Genomic DNA, 22,356 nt, shown 5'->3' with positions numbered 1-22,356 from the left:
GTCCTCATCACTGGATCTCCTCCCCACCCCCCACCTAGTCCATGACTCTCAGACTGAGCTTTCAGATGCAGCCATCACCCACTTTTTGCACTGTCTGAACAATCCTGAATCCTTGCCATGGAGCTGGGTGGACAGAGTACACCATGGAAGGAACATGTGGCGGAGACCAGTTTATCCCATGAAAGCTAGGAGAGGCAAAGGAGACACAGAGTGAGGAATCACTCAGGGTCCTAAGATCCCTTTCAGGTGCACATGGCCCGTGACCTCACCATTCCACTGCATCCTTCCCCCTCCACATCTCATCCCAGACCACCACCAGCTGGGGGCCAAGCATTAACGTGCAAATCTCAGGGAACATCAGTACAAAGCTGGGTGCACTGAAGGGCTACTCGGCCTCCTGGAGGAGGTGCAGTGGCATGCACTCGGCAGATCACGTGGGTGTGTGTGTGATCCCACCAGTGGAAGTTCAGGTCAACAAGGATCTCGTGGCTTTTGACAGTGAAAGGCAGAAAAGAGCTGGAGCCATGTCAGGATGCTTCATGAGAACCAGGCATGGGGGCTCCTGCTCCCTCGAGGGGCTGGTGCGAAGGGAAGGCGTCACTTCTGAGAGATGTCGTCCACACACATGGTGATGTTCAGCAGGCTTGAATACAAGCTTGTGGAGGAAGGAGAGGGCCAGGTGCACCATGTTAATGCCATGCTGGGAAAAGTGACACCCACAAGAGCGGAAACAGTGAGAACACACAGCAAGTGAGAAACAAAACTATTCCCAAGGACTATAGCAACAGCAGAAGTTTGCTGATTAATTGTGGTAATTTATTTGAATCACCCTTGGATATTTTCACAAGACACTTTCAGCTTATTAAAGTAAATGTAAAAACTAAAAATTCAAGATTAGAGAGAGATGGCTCAGCATTTAAAAATCATTTACTGCTCAAGCAGAGTACCTGGGTTTAGTTCCCAGCACACACACAACCTTTTGTAACGGTTCTTGGACCCTCTTTTCTGCACTCCCCAGGCACCAAGAACACACACAGTGCACAGACATATAGGCAGGCAAAACATAAATACATTTATTGATATATAAGCAACATTTTAAAATTAAAAGTAGTGTCCTGGGGTATATTGCAATTTCCATGGATACTCACCTCTTCCCCTTATCATTATCTTAGTTATGTTGTTGACAAACAGAAGTTGTGTTTACTTATGAAACGTGAGCTGCAAAGTTCATGCTCACTGAAATGCTGAATCTGACTGTGTAACGTGAGTCGCCTCACACCCTCACTCACAAACACCTTGATGCTTGTAACAAACACTTGTGTGCTCTTGTGGAGATTGACTGGCTTCTCGTCCTGTTTGTTGTTGTTTTTTGCTTTGTCATCAGAAAATTTGAAATTTAATCTGAGCAGTTTTGAACTATGCAGCTCAAGTGTGGACACCATGCTGTGTGGGTGATTTCCAGGACGTATTTCTCTCTCAAATGGTCACTTGCAGCTTCTCCAAACTGCATCTCTCGCCTTCACTCTGCCACCAGCCACCCCCTGTTGAGTTTTATCTTTCCTGTGAGCTGGGACTTTTCTTGATGGCACATAAATTGTCACAATGTGGTAACCATCTTTCTATGCCTGTCTTGTGTAATAGTCTCCAAATTCATCTCTGTTTGCAAATGACGGATTTTTCTGCTTTTTAAGTCTTCTCCTCCTCCTCCTTCTTCTTTATTGTTACTTTCTCCTCCTCCTCGTCATCATCATCATCTTCATCATCATCATCATCATCATCATTTCTTTCCCTCTTCTTCCCTGTTCCTTCACCCCCTCTCCCTTCTTTTTCTTCCCCTTCTCTCCATGCATTTATCTTTTCCAATCCTCCATGGATGGACATTCAGTTTGGTTCCATTTCTTGGCTGCAATGGGCTGAGGTGCAGGTGTCTCCTCAAGGCATTGACTCCATTCCCTTTAGCGGTCAGCATTTCCAAGCACAGGTCTGCACTGGGGGCCGTTCTGTTTAATTGTTTTACAGACTCTTTACACTGATGAGCACAGTGGCTGTACTAACTTATGTCCCCACAGTAGTGTGAAAAGATTTCCTTTGCCTCACATCCTTGGAACACTCGTCTTTTAAAAAATTATTTTATTTTTATTTTATGTGTATGGATGTTTTGCCTGTGTCCAGACAGTATTCACTGAAGTCAGAAGAAAGCATCAGATCCCCTGGAACTGAGGTTGTTAGGAGTTGCCATATGGCTTCTGGAAAGTGAGCCCACATTCTCTGGAAGAACAGGTAGTGCTCTTAACCACCGAGCGATCTCTCCAGCTCATCTTTCCTTTTTGATAAAAGCTGTCACAACAATGGGTAGGTGCCATGCGCAGTAGTGTTAATTAGAGTCCGTAGCTTGGTCCTTTTTTATCTACCAGTGTCTCTGTATATCTACTTTTGTAAGTACTATAGATGTAGATAGATTTTAATAATGTTCTTTACTTTCAGCTTAGGTCGTTTTTATGTTCCTTCTGTAATGTATGTCTCCTTTCCTATTGCAAAAAAGCTCAAGTAACTTTCACATAGTTCATAAAGTTTCGTAAAGTTTATGTATGTATTACATGTATATATTTACCAGGACAGATACTTGTTTCTTTTAGGATGTTATTTGTGAGTGTGTGTGTGCATGCATGTGTGCATGTGTGTGTGTGCATATGTGTGTGTGCGTGTGTGTGCATGTGTGTGCATGCGTGCGTGTGTGTGTGTGTGTGTGTGTGTGTGTGTGTGTGTGTGTGTGTGTGTGTCTGATCTCCTGGGGCTGGAGTTACAGGTCATTGTGAGCTGTCTGATCTGGGCTCTGGAAACTGAACTCAGGTTTTTGTTTGTTTGTTTGTTTGTTGTTTGTTTTTCAAGAGCAGCAAGTGCTCTTAACCACTGAGCCACTTCTCCAGCCCCCAGGATGTGATGTGAATTCAAGACTTCAAAGATTCTAGGTAATCGCAAGAAGTACCCTTCAATACGCCCCCAAGCTGCTGTGACCCTTATTTTGAAATACAGTCTCTCTGAGTTGCTCAGTTTGACCTTGAGGATACCCGACAGTCCAGGCTGGCCTGGACTGTGTGATTTTCCTGCTCCAGTTGGTGAAGTTGTTGTTGAGAGTCTAAACCTTTGTCACCAAGGCTATTAAAATGCAAGTCTGTTTTTCAATTTATCCTTTGTTTCCTGTGGTTTTTATAATACCCTCCGAAGTATTGTTTCTTAGACCAGTGTCACACGAGCCAGTGATGTTTCCATCAGCACTTAGGGGTCCATCAACTTTGAGCTAGTTTAGATTGTGGTGGTGGGTCACTGACTGCAGCTGTTTTCCAGAAGGGGAGGGGGCTGAAAAGAGGAAGTTGAGTTGAATGAGTCAGTACATGGGAACCGGAAAGTCTGATTGCAACAAAGAAGAGAGATGGCTGTGGGGAGGAAGCTTTACTTCCTTATTCTTCTGTGGTTTCTGAGAACCTCTGTCCTAAAGAACCTCCGATGGCACCTGACCCAGTCACATACAGTGGTCACCAGAAACACAGACATCTCTCTCTCCTGGCTCAGGGCCACCCGGTGCCTATCCGTGCATCTCGTGGCTGTTCCTCTGTAGAATGGATGGGCTTGTCTCTTTCCCAGTTGGTGGGGGCTTCGGACATCCTGGTCTGCCCCACGACTCCCATCTCTGCCTCTGAGGTCACGAGGCCTCACCTTGAATGTGCATCCGTCTCCCTCTACCAACTGGATGGATAGCACAGGATGCCCCACTGCACAGCACTTTTCTCTTACTCACATCTGCTTCTCTAAGACTTTTTTAATAAGGAAAAAATAACACAGATTTCAAGAAGTGAGTGGAGCTTGGGTTCCCATAGGTGTGTGCAGCCTGTTAAGCTGTCCTGTGTCCATCTTCCCCAGGGACATCCCTGTGTCCATCTGTCCCAGGGGCATCCCTGTGTCCATCTGTCCCAGGGGCATCCCTGTGTCCATCTGTCCCAGGGGCATCCCTGTGTCCATCTGTCCCGGGGCATCCCTGTGTCCATCTTCCCCAGGGACATCCCTGTGTCCATCTGTCCCAGGGGCATCCCTGTGTCCATCTGTCCCAGGGCATCCCTGTGTCCATCCATCCCAGGGGCATCCCTGTGTCCATCTGTCCCAGGGGCATTCCCTGTGTCCATCTGTCCCAGGGGCATCCCTGTGTCCATCTGTCCCAGGGGCATCCCTGTGTCCATCTGTCCCAGGGACACCCCTGTGTCCATCTGTCCCAGGGACATCCCTGTGTCCATCCATCCCAGGGACATCCCTGTGTCCATCTGTCCCAGGGGGCATTCCCTGTGTCCATCTGTCCCAGGGGCATCCCTGTGTCCATCTGTCCCAGGGGCATTCCCTGTGTCCATCTGTCCCAGGGCATCCCTGTGTCCATCCATCCCAGGGGCATCCCTGTGTCCATCTGTCCCAGGGGCATTCCCTGTGTCCATCTGTCCCAGGGCATCCCTGTGTCCATCTGTCCCAGGGGCATTCCCTGTGTCCATCTGTCCCAGGGGGCATTCCCTGTGTCCATCTGTCCCAGGGGCATTCCCTGTGTCCATCTGTCCCAGGGCATCCCTGTGTCCATCTGTCCCAGGGGCATTCCCTGTGTCCATCTGTCCCAGGGGCATCCCTGTGTCCATCTGTCCCAGGGGGCATTCCCTGTGTCCATCTGTCCCAGGGGCATCCCTGTGTCCATCTGTCCCAGGGGCATTCCCTGTGTCCATCTGTCCCAGGGGCATTCCCTGTGTCCATCTGTCCCAGGGGCATCCCTGTGTCCATCTGTCCCAGGGGCATCCCTGTGTCCATCTGTCCCAGGGGCATCCCTGTGTCCATCCGTCCCAGGGGCATCCCTGTGTCCATCTGTCCCAGGGGCATCCCTGTGTCCATCTGTCCCAGGGCATCCCTGTGTCCATCTGTCCCAGGGGCATCCCTGTGTCCATCTGTCCCAGGGGCATCCCTGTGTCCATCTGTCCCAGGGGCATCCCTGTGTCCATCTGTCCCAGGGCATCCCTGTGTCCATCTGTCCCAGGGGCATCCCTGTGTCCATCTGTCCCAGGGCATCCCTGTGTCCATCTGTCCCAGGGGCATCCCTGTGTCCATCTGTCCCAGGGCATCCCTGTGTCCATCTGTCCCAGGGGCATCCCTGTGTCCATCTGTCCCAGGGGCATCCCTGTGTCCATCTGTCCCAGGGCATCCCTGTGTCCATCTGTCCCAGGGCATCCCTGTGTCCATCTGTCCCCGGGCATTCCCTGTGTCCATCTGTCCCAGGGGCATCCCTGTGTCCATCTGTCCCAGGGGCATCCCTGTGTCCATCTGTCCCAGGGGCATCCCTGTGTCCATCTGTCCCAGGGCATCCCTGTGTCCATCTGTCCCAGGGCATCCCTGTGTCCATCTGTCCCAGGGGTCAGCAGCCTGCATCCTGAGTGGATTGTAAAAGGCTGAAGAGCGACTCAGAGGAGAAAATATTTAAGAATATGTGTTGTAGCCACAGTTTATGAATCTTAAACAGTGCACAGGGATCCAGACATAATTCCAGTTTTAATAAAAGTAGCTATTCTACATCAAGGAAACAACTACAAATGATAACATGTGAAAGTTAAGTGAAAGAAAAGGTAAACCCCGAAATGAAACCATCATAATGAGCTGTTGCTGCCCAGAGGCTCTTTGTATTTGGTTCCTGGGTTTCCACAGTGATATTAAAAAATACCCACACACATCTGTTTTGTGAAATGGTATAGAAGACACTATTATAAAACAAATTTGTGGAGGTCAGGGAACAACTAGCAGGAGGTGGGTCTCTCCTCCCAGCGTGTGGGATCCGGGGATCAGCCTTGTGTTGTCAGGCTCAGTGGCAGCATCTTTACCCGCTGAGCCTTCGTGTCTCTATCAGGATTCCTTACCTGTTTGTAATCATGTTATCTCATGATATTCACCCCTATTACCCACCACCTTTTCTCCATGCTCCCTCAGAATCTCTCCTCCTCCTCCTCCTTCTCTGTGTAGCCTTGGCTGTCCTGGACTCACTTTGTAGGCCAGGCTGGCCTTGAATTCACAGTGATCTGCCGGCCTCTACCTCCCAAGTGCTGGGACTAAAGGAGTGCGCCACCACAACGCCCAGCCTTTTCTTCTTCTTCTTCTTCTTCTTCTTCTTCTTCTTCTTCTTCTTCTTCTTCTTCTTCTTCTTCTTCTTCTTCTTCTTCACATGTTGCTTGCCTACTTTGATGTTGTTATAAGTGACTGTTTTGCAAGCCTACAAACTGCTCTCTAGTGGAAGGCAGCTGTGTCCTCTTGTGAAAGATCATTGTAGCTGGGCTGCAGAGAGGGGGAGAGTACATTTCTACCACCTGCCAACACTGCACGTGGCCTGGGGAGGCGGGTAGATTACATAGAGTCTGGGGAAACACTCACTGGTGTTAGATAAGGCACCTTGAAGAACAAGCCACGCTGGCAGCCTCCATGCCCCTCCATGCCAGCAGCCTCCATGCCAGCAGCCTCCATGCCAGCAGCCTCCATGCCCCTCCATGCCAGCAGCCTCCATGCCAGCAGCCTCCATGCCCCTCCATGCCAGCAGCCTCCATGCCAGCAGCCTCCATGCCAGCAACCTCCATGACCTTCCATGCCAGCAGCCTCCATGCCAGCAGCCTCCACACCAGCAGCCTCCATGCCAGCAGCCTCCACGCCAGCAGCCTCCATGCCAGCAGCCTCCATGCCAGCAGCCTCCATGCCCCTCCATGCCCCTCCATGCCAGCAGCCTCCACGCCAGCAGCCTCCACGCCAGCAACCTCCATGCCAGCAACCTCCATGACCTTCCATGCCAGCAGCCTCCATGCCCCTCCATGCCAGCAGCCTCCATGCCAGCAGCCTCCACGCCAGCAGCCTCCATGCCAGCAGCCTCCATGCCAGCAGCCTCCATGCCCCTCCATGCCCCTCCATGCCAGCAGCCTCCACGCCAGCAGCCTCCACGCCAGCAACCTCCATGCCAGCAACCTCCATGACCTTCCATGCCAGCAGCCTCCATGCCCCTCCATGCCAGCAGCCTCCATGCCAGCAGCCTCCACACCAGCAGCCTCCACACCAGCAGCCTCCACACCAGCAGCCTCCATACCTAGACATTCTTGTGAGGCCTCAAAGGAAAACAGAGATCTTCCCCTTTCTCCCCACTACTGAGAACCCTCGATCTGTCCCCCAGGAGCTGGCCCAGAGAGAGCATCTCCCTTCCTGGAGCTGTTGCTGGGGACTCATCTGTACCACATCTGGGTTTTCTGATTTAAATATGGGACGTTCATGAGGAACAGCTTAGTCAGGCCTCCTCCCTAGTGCTTGTGAGGATATTCATGAGAGACCAACAGTTTTTCATCTGAACCGATGTTTTTCCCCCAGTCACTGAACACTGGGGGTAATTTTTAAAAATATAGTTTATTAATTTATTCATATTACATCTCAATTGTTATCCCATCCCTTGTATCCTCCCATTCCTCCCTCCCTCCCATTTTCCCCTTACTCCCTCCCCTATGACTGTGACTGAGGGGGATTTCCTCCCCCTGTACATGCTCATAGGGTATCAAGTCTCTTGGGGCTCTCGGTGAGAGAATCAAGGGAGAATGGGGAAATAGAAGGACCCAGGGGGTCCTAGAGACCTACAAGTAGATCATTATGACGGGTGGATCTGGGCCCAGGGGTCCTGCTCAAACTATGGCACCAACCAAGGACAATACGTGCAGTAAACTTCGAACCCCGACCCAGATCTAGCCAATGGACAAGACATTCCTCACAGTTGAGTGGAGAGTGGGGACTGACTTTCACACGAACTCTGGTGCCCCATATTTGACCATGTCCCCTGGATGGGGAGGCCTGGTGGCACTCACAGGAAGGCTAGCAGGCTACCACTGGGGGTAATTTTAAGTACCATTCATGTTAGTGTACAGGGGATTCAGGGTCCTAGCAAATCTTAATTCATCGCGTGCTGCCACAGCTGGGTGGGCCAGGGGTGTGCGGGGATAAAAGAGCCACCCTCCCCCCACCTGGGTTCCATCTTCCCTCCTACCCCATAGTATCCTCGCTCTGTATCCCACGTGCTCCCTTTCGCTCCCTCCCTGGCCCCTTTCCATCTGTCCCCATAAACCTCCCTTATAGCAGATCTGTTGTATGATGTGTAATCATCTTTACATATCCTAAGAAGTTTTATAAATGTTGCTTTATACCACGTGGTTTTCTTAAGGTGGTGGAGTCACATTGGCAGGTTGCAGGCCCAGGCATGTTTTAAAAGTTCAGGGTCAAAAACAGGATTATTGACTTATAAATCATTGGATCTAATCGAAACTCATAACATGCTTTCAAAGATACTTTATGTATTAACTTTAGAGATATTCAAGTCTAACATTTACATTGTTAGAACCTGGTTTTGATTTCTAAAAATTATGACTATGTTCTGTTTTCACTTTCAAAAAGGTTTTTTAAAAAATCACTGCCTTAAAATATGTTTAGCCTTGTTCTTGCTGGTGCTATTAAGTTCTAATATAGCTTTAGGCTTTTTATGAGCTATAGGTTTTTTTTCTATAAACTAAATCATATGGGAGACTGTTATGCTCTGCAATGGTATACCACGTTCCACACAAGAGAGCCCTCCCTTGGGGACAGAACGAGGCCTACACCATGCCTTCCTCACAGGGTGCAGCCTCAGAGACCTCAAGCCTCCGAGGAGCCTTCAGGAGCATCCCTCTAACCTGGAAGACTGTATCTTCTATGGATCCATGAGGGCAACTCTCAGAGTCTTCCCGTGCCAATAGGCAGCGGGTACCCTGCTGTGTGTGTCTCCCGTTATAATGAATTGTCTGATTTTGCAGTAAGAGACCTGGGACCAAGTCTCTGTCCCTCCATTTACTAACGTTTACTGTCACCTCTGTGTCTTAATTTCCTATTCATTAAACCGACCCTTTATCCTCCTCTGACTTCTCGTGTTTATTCTCTTCCTCTTCTTCCTTCATCCCTTTCAGTCTCTCTCTGTTTTTCCCTCTCCTTCTGGTATCTTCTTTCCATGCAGCTTACTTTTGCCCCACTCATCTTCCCTCACTCAGTTTTGTTTTGCTACTAACAAAATCATGTATTAATATTTCTAGAATATTCTAAAACTCACACTTGATGACAGTCAAGCCTTTTCCCAATTCCCCAACCCCACAAATTCATGTAAAAGATCTTCACTTGCCAAGAGCCATCCTGTTAAAGGAGCTCATTAGGCACGTGGGCTTTCGAGGAGGTGATAGGTATTTTGCAAGGTCTGAACCATGATGCACCCCAGAATTGCTTCCAGCCTCTGACAACCTGTCAGTTGTGCACCGCTGCATCTCTCTAAAATCTGGCACTGGGGCTGGGCATGGTGGCACATGCCTTAATTCCAGCACTTAGGGAGGCAGGGGCAGGTGGACTGCTGTAAGTTCGAGGCCAGCCTGGTCTACAAAGCAAGTCTAGGACAGCCAAGACTACATTCAAGGCCAGCCTGATCTACAAAGTGAGTCCAGGATAGTCAAGGTTCCACTGAGAAACCCTGTTTTGAAACCAGTCACAAAGAAAGGGGAAAAAATCTGGCATTGGTGTGAACTGTCACTTTTTGAGTATTGACCAGCTCTGATTGAGCAAACTTCCTACAAGATCTTGTTGAAGATGTACTGTTGTTCAGATGAATTAATCCCTGATTATGAAATTCCAGATTTGTTTGCTTGTTTGTTTGTTGGTTTCTTGAGGCAGGGTTTCTCTATGTAATCGTGGCTGTCCTGGACTAGCTTTGTAGACCAGGCTGGCCTCAGACTCACAGAGATCCACCTGCCTCTGCCTTCCAAGTGGAATTCCTGATTTGATTTAAATATTTTAAAAAGTTAAATTGTTTTAGATCTTCTAAAACAATTTTAGAGAGTTTATGGCTGCAATAAATACCTTTGTGGACCTCCAGATGCCTCACTGGGGGACAGCCTTGAAGCAGATTTGTGGCCTCAGATAAGCCTCCACTCTAGAATGGCACCACAAATGCTGGTATACACCATAAATATAGGCAAGTTGGTTTAAAGTTCCTGTGAACCCAAGATATAATGGGGCTACCTAGAAATGTCTAAATTAAGCATGAACCTTAATGTCTAAAAATATAAACTATTCTGGTGCAATTCCTTATGCTTTGCTTTTAAAGCATTTAAATTTTACTCTGTTTCTTAGAATGAAAGACAGATAAAATTATTGTCCTGAACTCATTATTAACTAAGAGATAGTTGTCAATGTCCATCTGTGGCCCAGAAATGTCCAGGGTAGGGCTTCTGGGGCTGGATGTGGCTTCCCTTCCAGTTCGCTTTGTCTCATGCGCTGCCTTGCTGATGGCTCAGGCAAGGGATCAGGACTGAAAGAGGAAAGAATAAGGGAGACCAGGGCTCCTTTTCTAGAGACTGGCTGTACTGTGGCCAAGGAGGAAAATTCAAGCTGGCCACAATTTTCCTACAGCCAAGGCTGTAAAAGCAGCTTCTAGTCAGCAGGGGATCTTAAAAGGTGGTTCTTTGATCTATAGCTAGGCATCTTTGCAGAGATCTCCAGGAAGCGAGTGTAAACTTAGGCCCTGCTAGCCCTAGAAGGCTGATGGTAAAGCTCTGAGGCTGCTAACTTATTTGTGAATCTACAGAGGAATAAGAGATAATAGAGATAGAAAATAAACCACTCATACACTCATACATTCAAGAGAAAAGGTGGATGAAGTTAGGTATCTTAACTTCAACTGGATGAAGTAAAGCTTCCCAATTTCCAAGCTATTTATTGTTGGTCACTATACTTATAGTTCTGAGAAAAGGGAATTACCTCATAGTCAAAAAAGGAAGTTAATCACAAAAACAGAGGAATTCCAAAATACAATAAGTTACATGTTTTAAAACTAAAAATTTCATGTCTATGTATCCATTATATAAGTTCATGTTGAGTTCAGAGTAACAGAGGTTGACAAGGCCTAAATGTTAACAGAGTCTAAAAGTTACAAGAATATATGTCTTTTCAATTAGGACTGACCTGGCCACACATCTTCCAACTGTCTCTTAGTTTACAATGAGCTCAGGACAGACTCCTCCTGTGGCCTCTCCTGTCACCCTGAAGCCGGTGTCACCTGTGCTCGCACATTGCTTTCCCTGTGTGCCTCCAAGCCAAAGCTCCTCTTCTAATGAGAACACAATTGTGTTGGATTAGGGCCATGCTAATTGACTCACCACTGCTCTTTAAACAGCTTGTTCCAGACACAGATACAGTCTGGGAGGTTGAAGTTTTACCCCATTCATCCCATGATGCTGTGCGAGCGGAGACCTGTGACTATGCACAGAGTAGTTCCCTCTCTTCCTTAGGCAGCACAAAGGGGATCAGGAAGAGCAGCCCCTAACGATCCTTGGAAAACCTCACAGGAGGAATTCTTGCAATGACTCTCAGAATGAAGGCCGAGGAGAGACAAAGGTGGCCCATGTGGATTCTGCCACAAGACACACACTCAACAACTGCAAAGCACATTGTCCTCCGTCCTCTCATTGGATCCAAAGGCTGAGGGCTGGGGACTTCTCAGCCATGGATTCTTTTGCTGTGATAAAACAGGGCAAGAAGCAAGTTGGAGAATAAATGGCTTATTTTAGCATACAACTTTCAGGGCATTGTTTCCTAAGATGGTGATCCAGGGGGATATAAGAAGGCAAGTAAAAAAGCATCCAGGAGGTGGCTCTGGCGAAGCGAGAGCAGGAGAGCTTGCCTCACCCCTCGCTGGCTGCGGCACTCAAGAGAGCAGGCCCTGTACCTCGCCTGGGGAGCACAGCAGAGCTTGCCCTCGTGGTGTGGGTACTGATGAGCTTCTCGAGGGCATGAGTATGGGAGAGCTGGCCCTACCCCTCACTAGCCTTCAGTGGTTCAGGCAAATGAGAGATAGGCCCACTGCTAGCCTGGGCAGCATGAGGAAGCTGGCCTTGAGGGCATGAGAGCAGGTGAGCTGATCCTACCCCTCATCAGCTGCAGCACTCAAGAGTGCAGGCTCTGCACCTCACCTAGGTAGCACAGTCGAGTTAGCCCTGGTGGTGTGGATGTGGTAGAGGGAGCCCTGAGGGTGTGATAATGGGTGAGCCAACCTTTCCCCCTTACCTGGACAGTTCTGAAGCACTATCCCAGGTGGCATGTGTGCGGGAGAGCTAGTCCTGATGGAGTGAGAGTGGGAGAGCTGTCAGGCTGACAAACTCAGCTCCCACCCAGGCTCAGATCCAGAGCTTTGAATCGCCCCACCCTAACATCTACCCCATTTTTGAACAGCTGGAGTGCATAAAGGGGCTGGTCCTTCAGAACCAAAGCTGCAAGGTCTCCACAACACAGAACAACAACAGGATGTCTGAGATGAATCCCAGTAAGGATCCAGCAATGAAAGGAAAGTGGAAGCCAGAGGCCTCAAACCAGACAAATGACTCACTGCAAGGTTCATTTGTAAGAAAGGCTGTTTGGGCAAAAGCGTATACTGTGCAGCACACCATTGCAAACCACAGGCTCCATGGCAAGATGTTTCGTTCCGTTTGTTTGTTTTCTCTGGGGCAGGGCAGGGGTTGGAACGGAGGGATGGTGAGATGAGTGGGATTGGGGTGCATGATGTGATATTCACAAAGAATCAGTAAAAAATAAAAAAAGAAAAAAGAAAAGAAAAATCTAGGTGAGGGGTGCAAGATAGTAAAGAGCACCCCTCCATGGCTTCTGCATCACTTCCTGCCTCCAGGTTCCCGCCGTGACTTCCTGGGATGTCTGACCTCAAGCTTTAAGACTAACTTAAGCCTTTCCTCTCTCAGCTGTTTTTGGTCAGGGCGCTTTATCACAACCATAGAAACCCTAAGACAAAAAAAAAATTGCTACCAGATCTTTCTTCCTGCTGCCTGATGATTCAGATGTAGAACTCGTTCTCTGGCACGATGCCCACCTGTGGGCCACCATGTTTTACGTCATGATGATAATGGACTAAACCTCTGAACTGTAAGGCAGCCCCAGTGAAATGTTTTCTCTTTATAAGAGTTGCTGTGGGGCTGGAGAGATGACTCAGTGGTTAAGGGTGCCACCTGCTCTTCCTAAGGTCCTGAGTTCAATTCCCAGCAACCACCTGGTGGCTCACAACCATCTATAATGAGAGCGGGTGCCCTCTTCTGGCCTGCAGGGGTACATGCAAGCAAAGCAATAAGTATTTAGAAAAAGAAAAAGAGTTGTTGTGATCATAGTATCTCTCCACAGAGATAGAAACCCTAACTAAGACAGAAGTTGGTACTGGGACTACGTACTGCTGTGATAGGTTCGACCATGCCTTTATTTGGAAGAATATAAAACACTTTGGGACTTTGGTCTAGAAGAACAGTTGGGCATTTCAAACAGGGCTTAATGGACCATAACAGTAGGACCATGGAAGACAGTGGTGCAGAGGGTGATTTAAACCAAGTGGGTCAGGTGCAAGAGGTTTCAGAGGAGAAAAATATTATTAACTGGCCTAGAGACCATTCTTATGATATTTTGGCAAAGAGTCTCTCTAGATTTTTGACCCTTGTCCAAAAAGTCTGCCTGATGCTAAATTGAAGAGTTTTGAGATTAATTGCATTGGTAAGACAGATTTCCAAACAGCCAGTGTTGACTGTGACCTGTGGTCATTAGTGGCCAGTCTCATGCAGATCGATAATAAAAAGGAGCAAACTAGGCGAAGAAAAATACAAAATATATAGTTTGAGGCCAAAAGGGGCACCAGGGAGTGTAATCTGATTAAAGAAAAGCCTGATGCTAAGTGGAATAAAGAGAGTGGTGACCTCAGGGCTTTTAGTGATGTGCTTCTGCCCCACACCATCCATCCATCCATCCATCCATCCATCCATCCATCCATGCATCCATCCATGCATCCATCCATGCATCCATCCATCCATCCATCCATCCATCCATCCATCCATCCATCCATGCATTCATTCATTCACTCTTTGATCCATGTAGTCATCCCATTCCCACATACTTTACCCTAGAGGACACTCACCATCTCTCATTTCTTTGCAGGGTCCTTGGCTCAGGAGCCAATACGCTTGCTGGTGGTACCCAAGCCAGTGACAGTTGAAGAGGGCCTGTGTGTCCATGTGCCCTGAAGTCTCTTCTTGTTTCTTACTCTGCAAGTTTCCTCTGTCAACCCCTTGGGTCCTGCTTCTGCCAGACCGAGTGTTGAGAGCATGCAGGAACTGTGGGCTGTCAGACAGCATCTAATGTTCTGTTGCTGGCAGTGGAGTGGGAGGAAGCCACAGACAGGAGCAGAAGAGGGGGACCCTTCTCAGTAAGTGTGGCTCCACAGTGCTCCATGTAGAAAGTGGAAATATATTTTTTTAAGATTTATCTGTTTATAATGTATACAGTTTTGTTTTGTTTTGTTTTGTTTTTTAACCTGCTTGTTCCCCTGGAGGCCAGAAGAGGGCACCAGATCTCATGATAGATGGCTGTGAGCCACTATGTGGTGGCTGGGAATTGAACTCAGGACCTCTGGAAGAGCAGTCAGTGTTCTTAACCTCTGAGCCATCTCCCCAGCCCCCAAGTGGAAGTGTTTTATCTTCAAGTTTCCTCTGAAAACATACGAGCAGGAAGTTCCTTCTCTGTGGTCAGCTGCTTTCTGTCTGATTTCATTACTAGACTTCCAGTGTGGTTTCTTCTCAGTCCTGGGACACCAAAGCCCAAGACTCTCACCTATGACCTCGGGCTTCGACCATCGTCTACCCTTAGTTGTAGGAACCCAGGACCATTCGCTGTGCTATGCTGTGGCCATCGCTGCTGCCCCTGCTGTGTGCAGGTGAGTGGGGGCGGGGCTGGGACGGGGGCTGATGGGACAGGATCAAGACACTTCTCGTTTCTTTGCAGGGTCCGTGGCTCAGGAGCAAAGATTTCAGCTGGTGGTGCCCAACTCAGTGACAGTCGAAGAGGGCCTGTGTGTCCATGTGCCCTGCAATGTCTCCTACCCCTCCTATGGGCCCGATTTTGGATATGTCTTTGGCTTCTGGTTCCAGGAAGGGGCCGGATTACAGGAAGCCCCCCCAGTCGCCACAAATGACCCTGGACAACTAGTGCAGAAGGCAACACAAGGCCGATTCCATCTCCTTGGGGACCCACAGAAACATGACTGTTCCCTGGTCATCAGAGACGCACAGAAAAAGGACACAGGAGTGTACTTCTTCAGAGTGGTTAGAGAGCCTTTCGTGAAATATAGCTACAGAGAAAGGATGTCACTGCATGTGATCCGTAAGCAATGAAGTCACCCAACAGGATCTTAAGAGCCCACAAGACACAGTGTGTGTGTGTGTGTGTGTGTGTGTGTGTGTGTGTGTGTGTGTGTGTGTGTGTGTGTGTTGGGAAACCTGTACCTCAGTCTGTGTAGAGCCTATGAAACAGATGCTGGGCTGTGTGAGAGAAGATGACTGTTCTGAGGCAGAGTCCGCCATCCAGGGGAGCATCTCCGTGCCTCTACCATGGCTTATATCTCTCTCCCACTCCCTCCTTCAGCTCTGACACAGACTCCTGAAATCCTTATCCAGGGGACCCTGGAGGCCGGCCATCCTAGCAACCTGATCTGCTCTGTGCCCTGGGCCTGTGAGCAGGGGACACCCCCCACCTTCTCCTGGGTGTCAGCTGCCCTTATCTCCTCAAGTCCCAGAAGCACAAATTCGTCAGTGTTGACCCTCACACCTCAGCCCCAGGACCATGGTGCCAACCTCACCTGTCTGGTGACCTTCTCTGGAGCAGGTGTCACTGTGGAAAGGACCATCCAGCTCAATGTTACCTGTGAGTGTTGCATCCGGGAACAAGGGCCTGGGTATAAAGCAGGAAGGAGGCCGTGGTGGCTGTGTCTTGGTGGCCTGGCTATGTGTGGGTCCTGGAAACACACAGGCCCTGTCTTTCTGACTTTATGCTGTCGTGGCTAGTTATCAGAAGTCCTATCTTGTCTCTCCCTCAGCTCAACTTGATGGTAAGCGTTCTTTCTTTCACCAGTGAAATTAGCTAATTCAAGACGCATTAAAGTATTTACATGCAGGTTTATTGGGGGGAGCTCTTGATTGGTTCACCAGTCCCAGGGAATGGGTCCAGGGAAGCTGCCATTCAAGAGGACACAGAAAATTAGGGGAAGAAAAAGTGTGTGAACAGAAAAAAAAGAGAGAGGTTGCAGGAACCAAAATGTCTGGGTTATATTGTTTGACTCAGATATGCTTGATAGGTGCCCCCCAGCCTGTCTGAAACCTGAGAAGGATAAATTATAATCTAAATGGCACGTATATTAATTAAAATGGCATAGTCCACAGTCACAGTTGTCCCACACTGGCTCTGGTGGCATAGGCCGGTAGGATTTGCTGAAGAAAAGCAGAAAGCGTGAGAAGGAAAATGTCTGGATTATATAGTGAAGATCCTCAGGGGAGGGGAAGCCCTTGTCCCTGGGCTGGAAAGTTCAGGGTACAGGGTGGGATACAGCAGCCAACCCCTGTACATGTAGGGACTGAGAGATGCTGGGAGAGCCTGGAAACCAGGTCCACCTTGTTTAAAAGAAAAAAGGCTCTTCAGCTGCTTGTCCCTGATCTGAAGGCCAACATCCCAGCCTTTTGTTGATAATAAATGAATCAGGGGTGATGCAATCATGTATGACTACTTCCTGCTGACATTTGGGGCATCGTTATTGGGGTGCGGATGCAAAGGCTGGAACGTTGGCCAAGTCTAGGAAGAGCAGGCTGTTTCACTGCTGTCCAGGGTCTATGGCTAGGAAAGCACAGGCCCAGCTGAAACTGTCTGTGAGGCTTCATTCTGCATTCTGCATTCTGGATGCAGATCGTGAGGAAACGCCTGGAGCTGGCAGAGTGCTGGGACAGATACATGTACTAGGGGCAGAAGACGAAGAGCCTAGAGAGAGACATTTTTTTCCCTCTAGGCTTACATTCAAAACTTTTAGGCCCACAGTCTTAGTAGTTGGGGGTAGGGGAGTCTCAGGACCAGGGAAAGGAGAGCAGATCTCAAGCCTTTTTATTCCTTTTATATACCTTAAATCACCTTCTTATTACCATTGAAGTTTTTTACATCCTGTAACCTTCATAATTTGCATTTACCAACCTTAAAACACCTTCTTAGACCCCCACTTCCTTATATCCCTGTAACTTAGGTTTTCCTAGATCCTCGTAACTTACATAAACTTTACATTTTTTTCTTAATTATTCCCCATGAGACTCAGGGTATTGATTACTGAGAGCAGTAAAGTGCATTCCTTTTATATAAAAGAACAGTAAAATGTTGCTTCTTCTACTAGTCTAGTCTTTAAGCCCATCAGAGACCTGAGAAGGATAAATTATAATCTAAATGGCATATATATGTTAATTTAAGACGACAGAGGCTAGTCCAGAGTCCACTACCTAGAGGCCATCAGGCCCAGAAGATGAGAGGCTTTTTCTGTGGAGAAAGAACGTGAGAGAGACTGACCTCATCTTGTTGTCAACGGTGTGGGATAGTGAACTGCCTGGGCATCCTCTTTGTCCACAGCTCAGGCTGGGCCCTAGCAGTGGGTGAGCCGCTGAGGCAGTCTGCCCAGAGGTTAGAGTACTGTCATCCGTGCCATGGTGCCCATAGCTTCTTAGAGGCCTTGGAGAGTTACTGTGAGGAATTGGGCGTCTCTGTCATAGCAAGTTTAAATATCTTAAAGTGTCGTATTCAACAGGTCTCTGTCAGGCTTGAGGGCTAGCACCTGTTATACATATCTGAGTTAAACAATTTTTCGTCTGCTTTTGGATATCTGATCTAAACTGTAACTTGTAAAAATAAAACAGGAACACTTAGCATGACTTTAAGAAGACTTCTGAACCTATTAAAGGATTTGATCATAATTTTTTTGTATGGCTTAGTTTATCCATACAGCTAAAGCTTTAAAGACAGAAGTTATATTTGGCTGTTAACAAGGTACTGAACACATTTGGTAGCCCTTAGTTAAGATGGCAGTGAAGCTATGACTCTTCCACAACAAAGATGTCGGCCAGCTGTGTGGCTGCCCTTAGTCAAAAATGGCGGTGAAGCTATGGCTCCACCCTCGTCATCCCAAAGTCAAGATGGCAACCAGCCATATGCTGTAAGCAGCAATAGTGGGCAAAAAAAAAACAAAACCAACTTGTTCTGGCACTGCCACCTTTGGCACTGCCACCACTGCACGGACAAGAGGGAGGTGGGGTGGGGGCTTGACGGCACCTGGAGCAGTGAAGGAGGGAAAATGTGAGAGAAAGGCTCCCAAAAAACGTGGACAAATGCAGTTTGGATAGTTTAGACCCACTGGCACCCTTGTTCCCAGACTTTTCTAGAGACTAAAGGCTACACTAATCCTTGGATGAGCCCTAAGCCACACTCTAGCCTCTGAGAAATGCTGTGGAATTCTATCCTCAGGGGGATTTTGGAATTGCCTTGTTGGTTTTACATTTATAATTTCACTTTATATAAATTCATCCAGTGCTAAATTCCCCAGTACATAATCCTTTCAGTAGTAGATTCATCACTAACAACTGCCATATAATAGAGAGCACCATGGGACTCCAGAGCCATTGCCTGTCCCAAGATACAAACCTTGCGTCTACAACACTGCCACTTGCTGTGCTCCTCTGGCAAACATTGGCCTGTTGTGGTCTCTGTGCGTTTGCCTCATCTGCACTTTGCACATAAACGGAAGCCATGGAAAATGTGGCCTTTTGCATCTGCCTGCTGTTTCCCCAGCATCCTGTACTCAGGCCTCACCTCTGGCACACAACAGAATTGCATTCCTCTACAACCTGAACTCAACCCCAGTCTTGCATAGACCACATTTGCTCATCTGCCTGCCGGAAGATGAACTCTGGAGTAATGTCTGGGCTGGGCTATAGGACCCAGGCTTGGGGGAACCCGTGTTTCCATTTGAGGGTTTGTCCATCTCTCTTGGGCACACAGCAGGAGGGAGATTACCACCAGGGAGACCGTTATTCTGTTTTTCTTTCTCACTAAGCATCCAAAGGCTTCCACAGTGGTCCCTTACGAGCCTCTCTGGCAGCTCACAGGAGCTCCACACACCCCATGTTCCTGACAGTGGCCCACGTCCTTCTTAGGAAGACACAGCCTGTCACTGTGTGCTGAAATGTCCTACTGCAGTTTTCATTTGCACTAAAGTGACAGTAAAGGAGAGAGAGGTTTTGTGCGCCCCGCTGTTCATTTGCATAGCATCTGAGAAGTTCTATCTTAAAATCTTGTTGTTGTTTGTGTATTGATTTGTTTGGATTCCTTGTGATGTGGGCTGGGAGAGATCGTTCTGTCTGCTGGGGCATCAAGTAAGCTTTTCTATTCAGTGGGTTTTGTTTTTTAAACTCTTGACATTGTCAGTGGAGAAACCAAATATCCAAGTCCTACGGAGAGAGGAAGGGCTTGGGCCGTGTGGTCTCCAAGTGAGCCCAGCCCAGGGCATTTGTTTCTGCAGGGAAATCAGGTCAGACGGCGGAGGTGGTGCTGGTGGTTTTGGGGGAGGCGGCTGTCAAGCTCCTGCTTCTTGGGCTCTGTCTCATATGTCTCAGGTGAGTACTGCTCCTGGGATAAAGAGGCGGCCCCGGGAGGATGGGAATGGGGCGTGTGTGAAGGGATCTGCACAGAGCAAGCAAAGCAGGAGTGTGGAGGCAGGGGACTGCGGGTGGCCTAGGCGTCTGTGCTCAGCTCTGGTGCGTTTGTTTCAACAACGAGGTGGCGGTGGTTGGGTATGTCTCTCTCTCTCTCTCTCTCTCTCTCTCTCTCTCTCTCTCTCTCTCTCTCTCTCTCTCTCTCTCTCCAGTCTGTGGCCAGAGCACAGTGGCGGGGGCTGTTTTACACAGACTGAATGCCTCAGTTTCCTCACTTGGTGTGATGTTCTCCAGGAAGAAGACAGCAAGGCTGTCAGTGAGCACAGGCTGTGACGATCCCGTCAAGGTTAGTCACGTGGGACCCATGCCACATCTTCTTCATGTCCTCCATGTGATGCTGTAGTGTGGCCTGGCTCAGCCACCCATATCCGCCCTGAGCTGTAGTGTGGCCTGGCTTAGCCACCCATATCCGCCCTGAGCTGTAGTGTGGCCTGGCTCAGCCACCCATATCCGCCCTGAGCTGTAGTGTGGCCTGGCTCAGCCACCCATATCTGCCCTGAGCTGTAGTGTGGCCTGGCTCAGCCACCCATATCTGCCCTGAGCTGTAGCGTGGCCTGGCTCAGCCACCCATATCCACCCTAAGCTCATCTTCCTGCTGGTCCCATCTCTGTCCAGAGCCCAGTGTGGGTCTCTTTTGCTCTTTCCACCCCTCACTCTGTGGAACACCCCCTAGCCTCTCTCGCCCCCTGCTTCAATCCACCTTTACCTCTTTCTTCACATGACTCTTGTCTTTCTTCTTCCCTCCTTGCTTTCCATGGAGTGTGCTTTGTTTTCCTCTCCCAGTGAAGATCATCAGAATCAGAAATGTTGCAGTAAGCTAGAGTCAGGATATGCCCGCGTTTTTATAATCACTGCCCATCTCCAACAACATATGTTCCTGTGTCTCCAGGATGTTCCATGCGCCTGTCTGTGACAGGCACCTCATGCCTTGTGCTAACAGCACTGCCATGGAGTCTCCACCACATGGAGACTCACAAGCAGAAACTGGGCTTTGGGGAAACTGCTGTTCTTTTGTCTCTCTCCGGTTTACCTACGTGGCAGCCACGTTGGCACTCACATTTTCTTTTCTCAATCTGCTTTCATCTCTGTAACATCTGAGCCAATGCTTCCTCTCTACAGTGCTGCCCTCCTGTGGACCCAGTGCTCAGTGTACAGGATGATTCGGGCACATCTAGGATGGAGCAGCGAGCACTAGGTGGGTGAACTCACCCATACCGATGAGTGGCTGATGTGTTCAGAACCCTTCCTGGAAAGAGAGGGATCAGCGCCTCAGTATGATGAATGCCCTGCACAAACCCTCTCTGTGTCACTGAGTCTTCCCCCCTGTGCCCTGCCATGACCGCGTTCTTTCCTCTCCGTACAGGCTCATCAGCAGGACTGCAAGGTGCACAGCCACCCTGAGAATCCAAGACCCCAACAGAAGGACTGGCCTTAAGAACAGAGCAGTGTTGCTGGGGCTTTTTGGGGGTCCTGGTTGGGTTTAGGAATAAAGACAGAAGATGCCTGCAGAGTAAAAGGCTGTTAGCCTTTTTGCTGGGAGCAGTCCCTGAGGAAGCCATCTGGACTTGACTTCCCCGCACGCACCGTGCAGCTCGCTCCACTCTGAGTCCTCGGCCAGCTTCCTTCTCCTCTGCACCAGCATCACCTCTTTATTCATCCAAAGCCTCTCTTTTCTCATAGGAAAAGGCTTATTAGCATATATATAGAGAGGTTCCACTCACGCTGAGCCAGTCAGCAGCAGGACCATGCCTCCTCTATCTCTTAGGGTTGCCTTTTGGCCAGATCACATCCTCCAGGCAGCTTGGGTTTTTTTGTTTGTTTGTTTGTTTGTTTTGTTTTTGTTTTTTGATGCAATAATCTCAGCAAATTGTTGCTCACTGTTTACGTCTTTTGGGGCAGCTGAGGAAGCAACAGACATTTTCATATAGAAAGCAGGTCTTGTGGGCTATAAAAATGACAACACCACATATCCCGACAGCACCTGGTGCTGCTGAGGACCCAACAATTAACAGCTGAGAATTTAGGGGCACACATTAATAGCCAGTTGCCCCTCTGTGTGTAGGAGTAGGTCACCCCAACAGAGCCGTATCTGAACTATGATTCCCTTGAGTTTCATGGGGGTGATCCAAATCCACCAAGGATTAGGAAGTTTGCTCTCGTGTGAAGCACCTGTGTCCTCTATGGCTCCCCAGGGATAACCTCCTCCCCCCCTTCTTCTTCCTCTCCACATTTCTCATATGAATGAATATACACATATGTGTGCCAATGCTTTTGTCCATGAGTGCTTTGTGAAGCTTTGAGGTCAAGGTTCAGTGACTTCCTTTATTGCACCTTCTTCCTCCTCCTCTTCCTCTTCTTCTTCCTCCTCCTCCTCTTCTTCTTCTCCTTCTCCTTCATTTATTATTGTTGTTGTTGTTATCATTGTTACTGTTATTTGACACAGGATGTGGTGGCTTGAATAAAAATGGCCCCCTTTGGCTTATAGGGTGTGGCACTATTAGGTGTGGTCTTGTTGGGGGAAGTGTGTCAGGAGGTGGGTGTGGGGTGTGGAGGGTGTGGGGGGATGGGCTTTGAAGTTTCAAGTGCTCAAGCCAGGCCCTGTGTCACTCCCTCCTGATGCCCGCTGATCCAGATGTAGAAGTCTCAG

At 48.7% G+C, this 22,356-nt stretch overlaps 1 protein-coding gene across 4 annotated transcripts; it reads left to right on the top strand.

Annotated features, from left to right (window-relative positions):
• Positions 1-14,691: 14,691 nt before the first annotated feature.
• LOC311593113 (myeloid cell surface antigen CD33-like) lies at positions 14,692-21,510 on the top strand. 4 transcript variants are annotated; one of them, XR_014777601.1, is made up of 7 exons: positions 14,692-14,854; positions 14,923-15,300; positions 15,562-15,840; positions 19,517-19,610; positions 19,862-19,995; positions 20,829-20,904; positions 21,073-21,102. XR_014777601.1 is itself a non-coding variant. In XM_084774201.1 (7 exons), exons 1-7 carry the CDS (start codon positions 14,818-14,820, stop codon positions 21,108-21,110), a joined length of 954 nt encoding a protein of 317 aa, XP_084630327.1. In that variant the 5' UTR covers positions 14,692-14,817; the 3' UTR covers positions 21,111-21,510. The 4 variants fall into 4 exon arrangements, 3 of the variants coding, with proteins under 3 accessions (XP_084630327.1, XP_084630328.1, XP_084630329.1); XM_084774201.1 differs by having other exon boundaries at positions 19,944-19,995; positions 21,073-21,510; XM_084774202.1 differs by lacking the exon at positions 20,829-20,904 and having other exon boundaries at positions 19,944-19,995; positions 21,073-21,510.
• Positions 21,511-22,356: the final 846 nt, after the last annotated feature.

The sequence above is a fragment of the Acomys minous genome (genome assembly GCF_964271855.1).
Source record: "Acomys minous genome assembly, chromosome: 2".
Taxonomy (NCBI): Eukaryota; Metazoa; Chordata; class Mammalia; order Rodentia; family Muridae; genus Acomys; species Acomys minous.
This window is presented reverse-complemented; position numbering and strand designations above follow the sequence as displayed.

What these genes read in the sequence shown, in the direction of transcription:
- LOC311593113 (XM_084774201.1), top strand. Translation starts at nt 14,818, where the DNA reads ATGCTGTGGCCATCGCTGCTGCCCCTGCTGTGTGCAG. An exon ending in CTCTGTCTCATATGTCTCAG is followed by an intron (nt 19,611 to 19,943) that starts GTGAGTACTGCT and finishes GATGTTCTCCAG; the next exon opens with GAAGAAGACAGCAAGGCTGT. An exon ending in GATGGAGCAGCGAGCACTAG is followed by an intron (nt 20,905 to 21,072) that starts GTGGGTGAACTC and finishes CTCTCCGTACAG; the next exon opens with GCTCATCAGCAGGACTGCAA.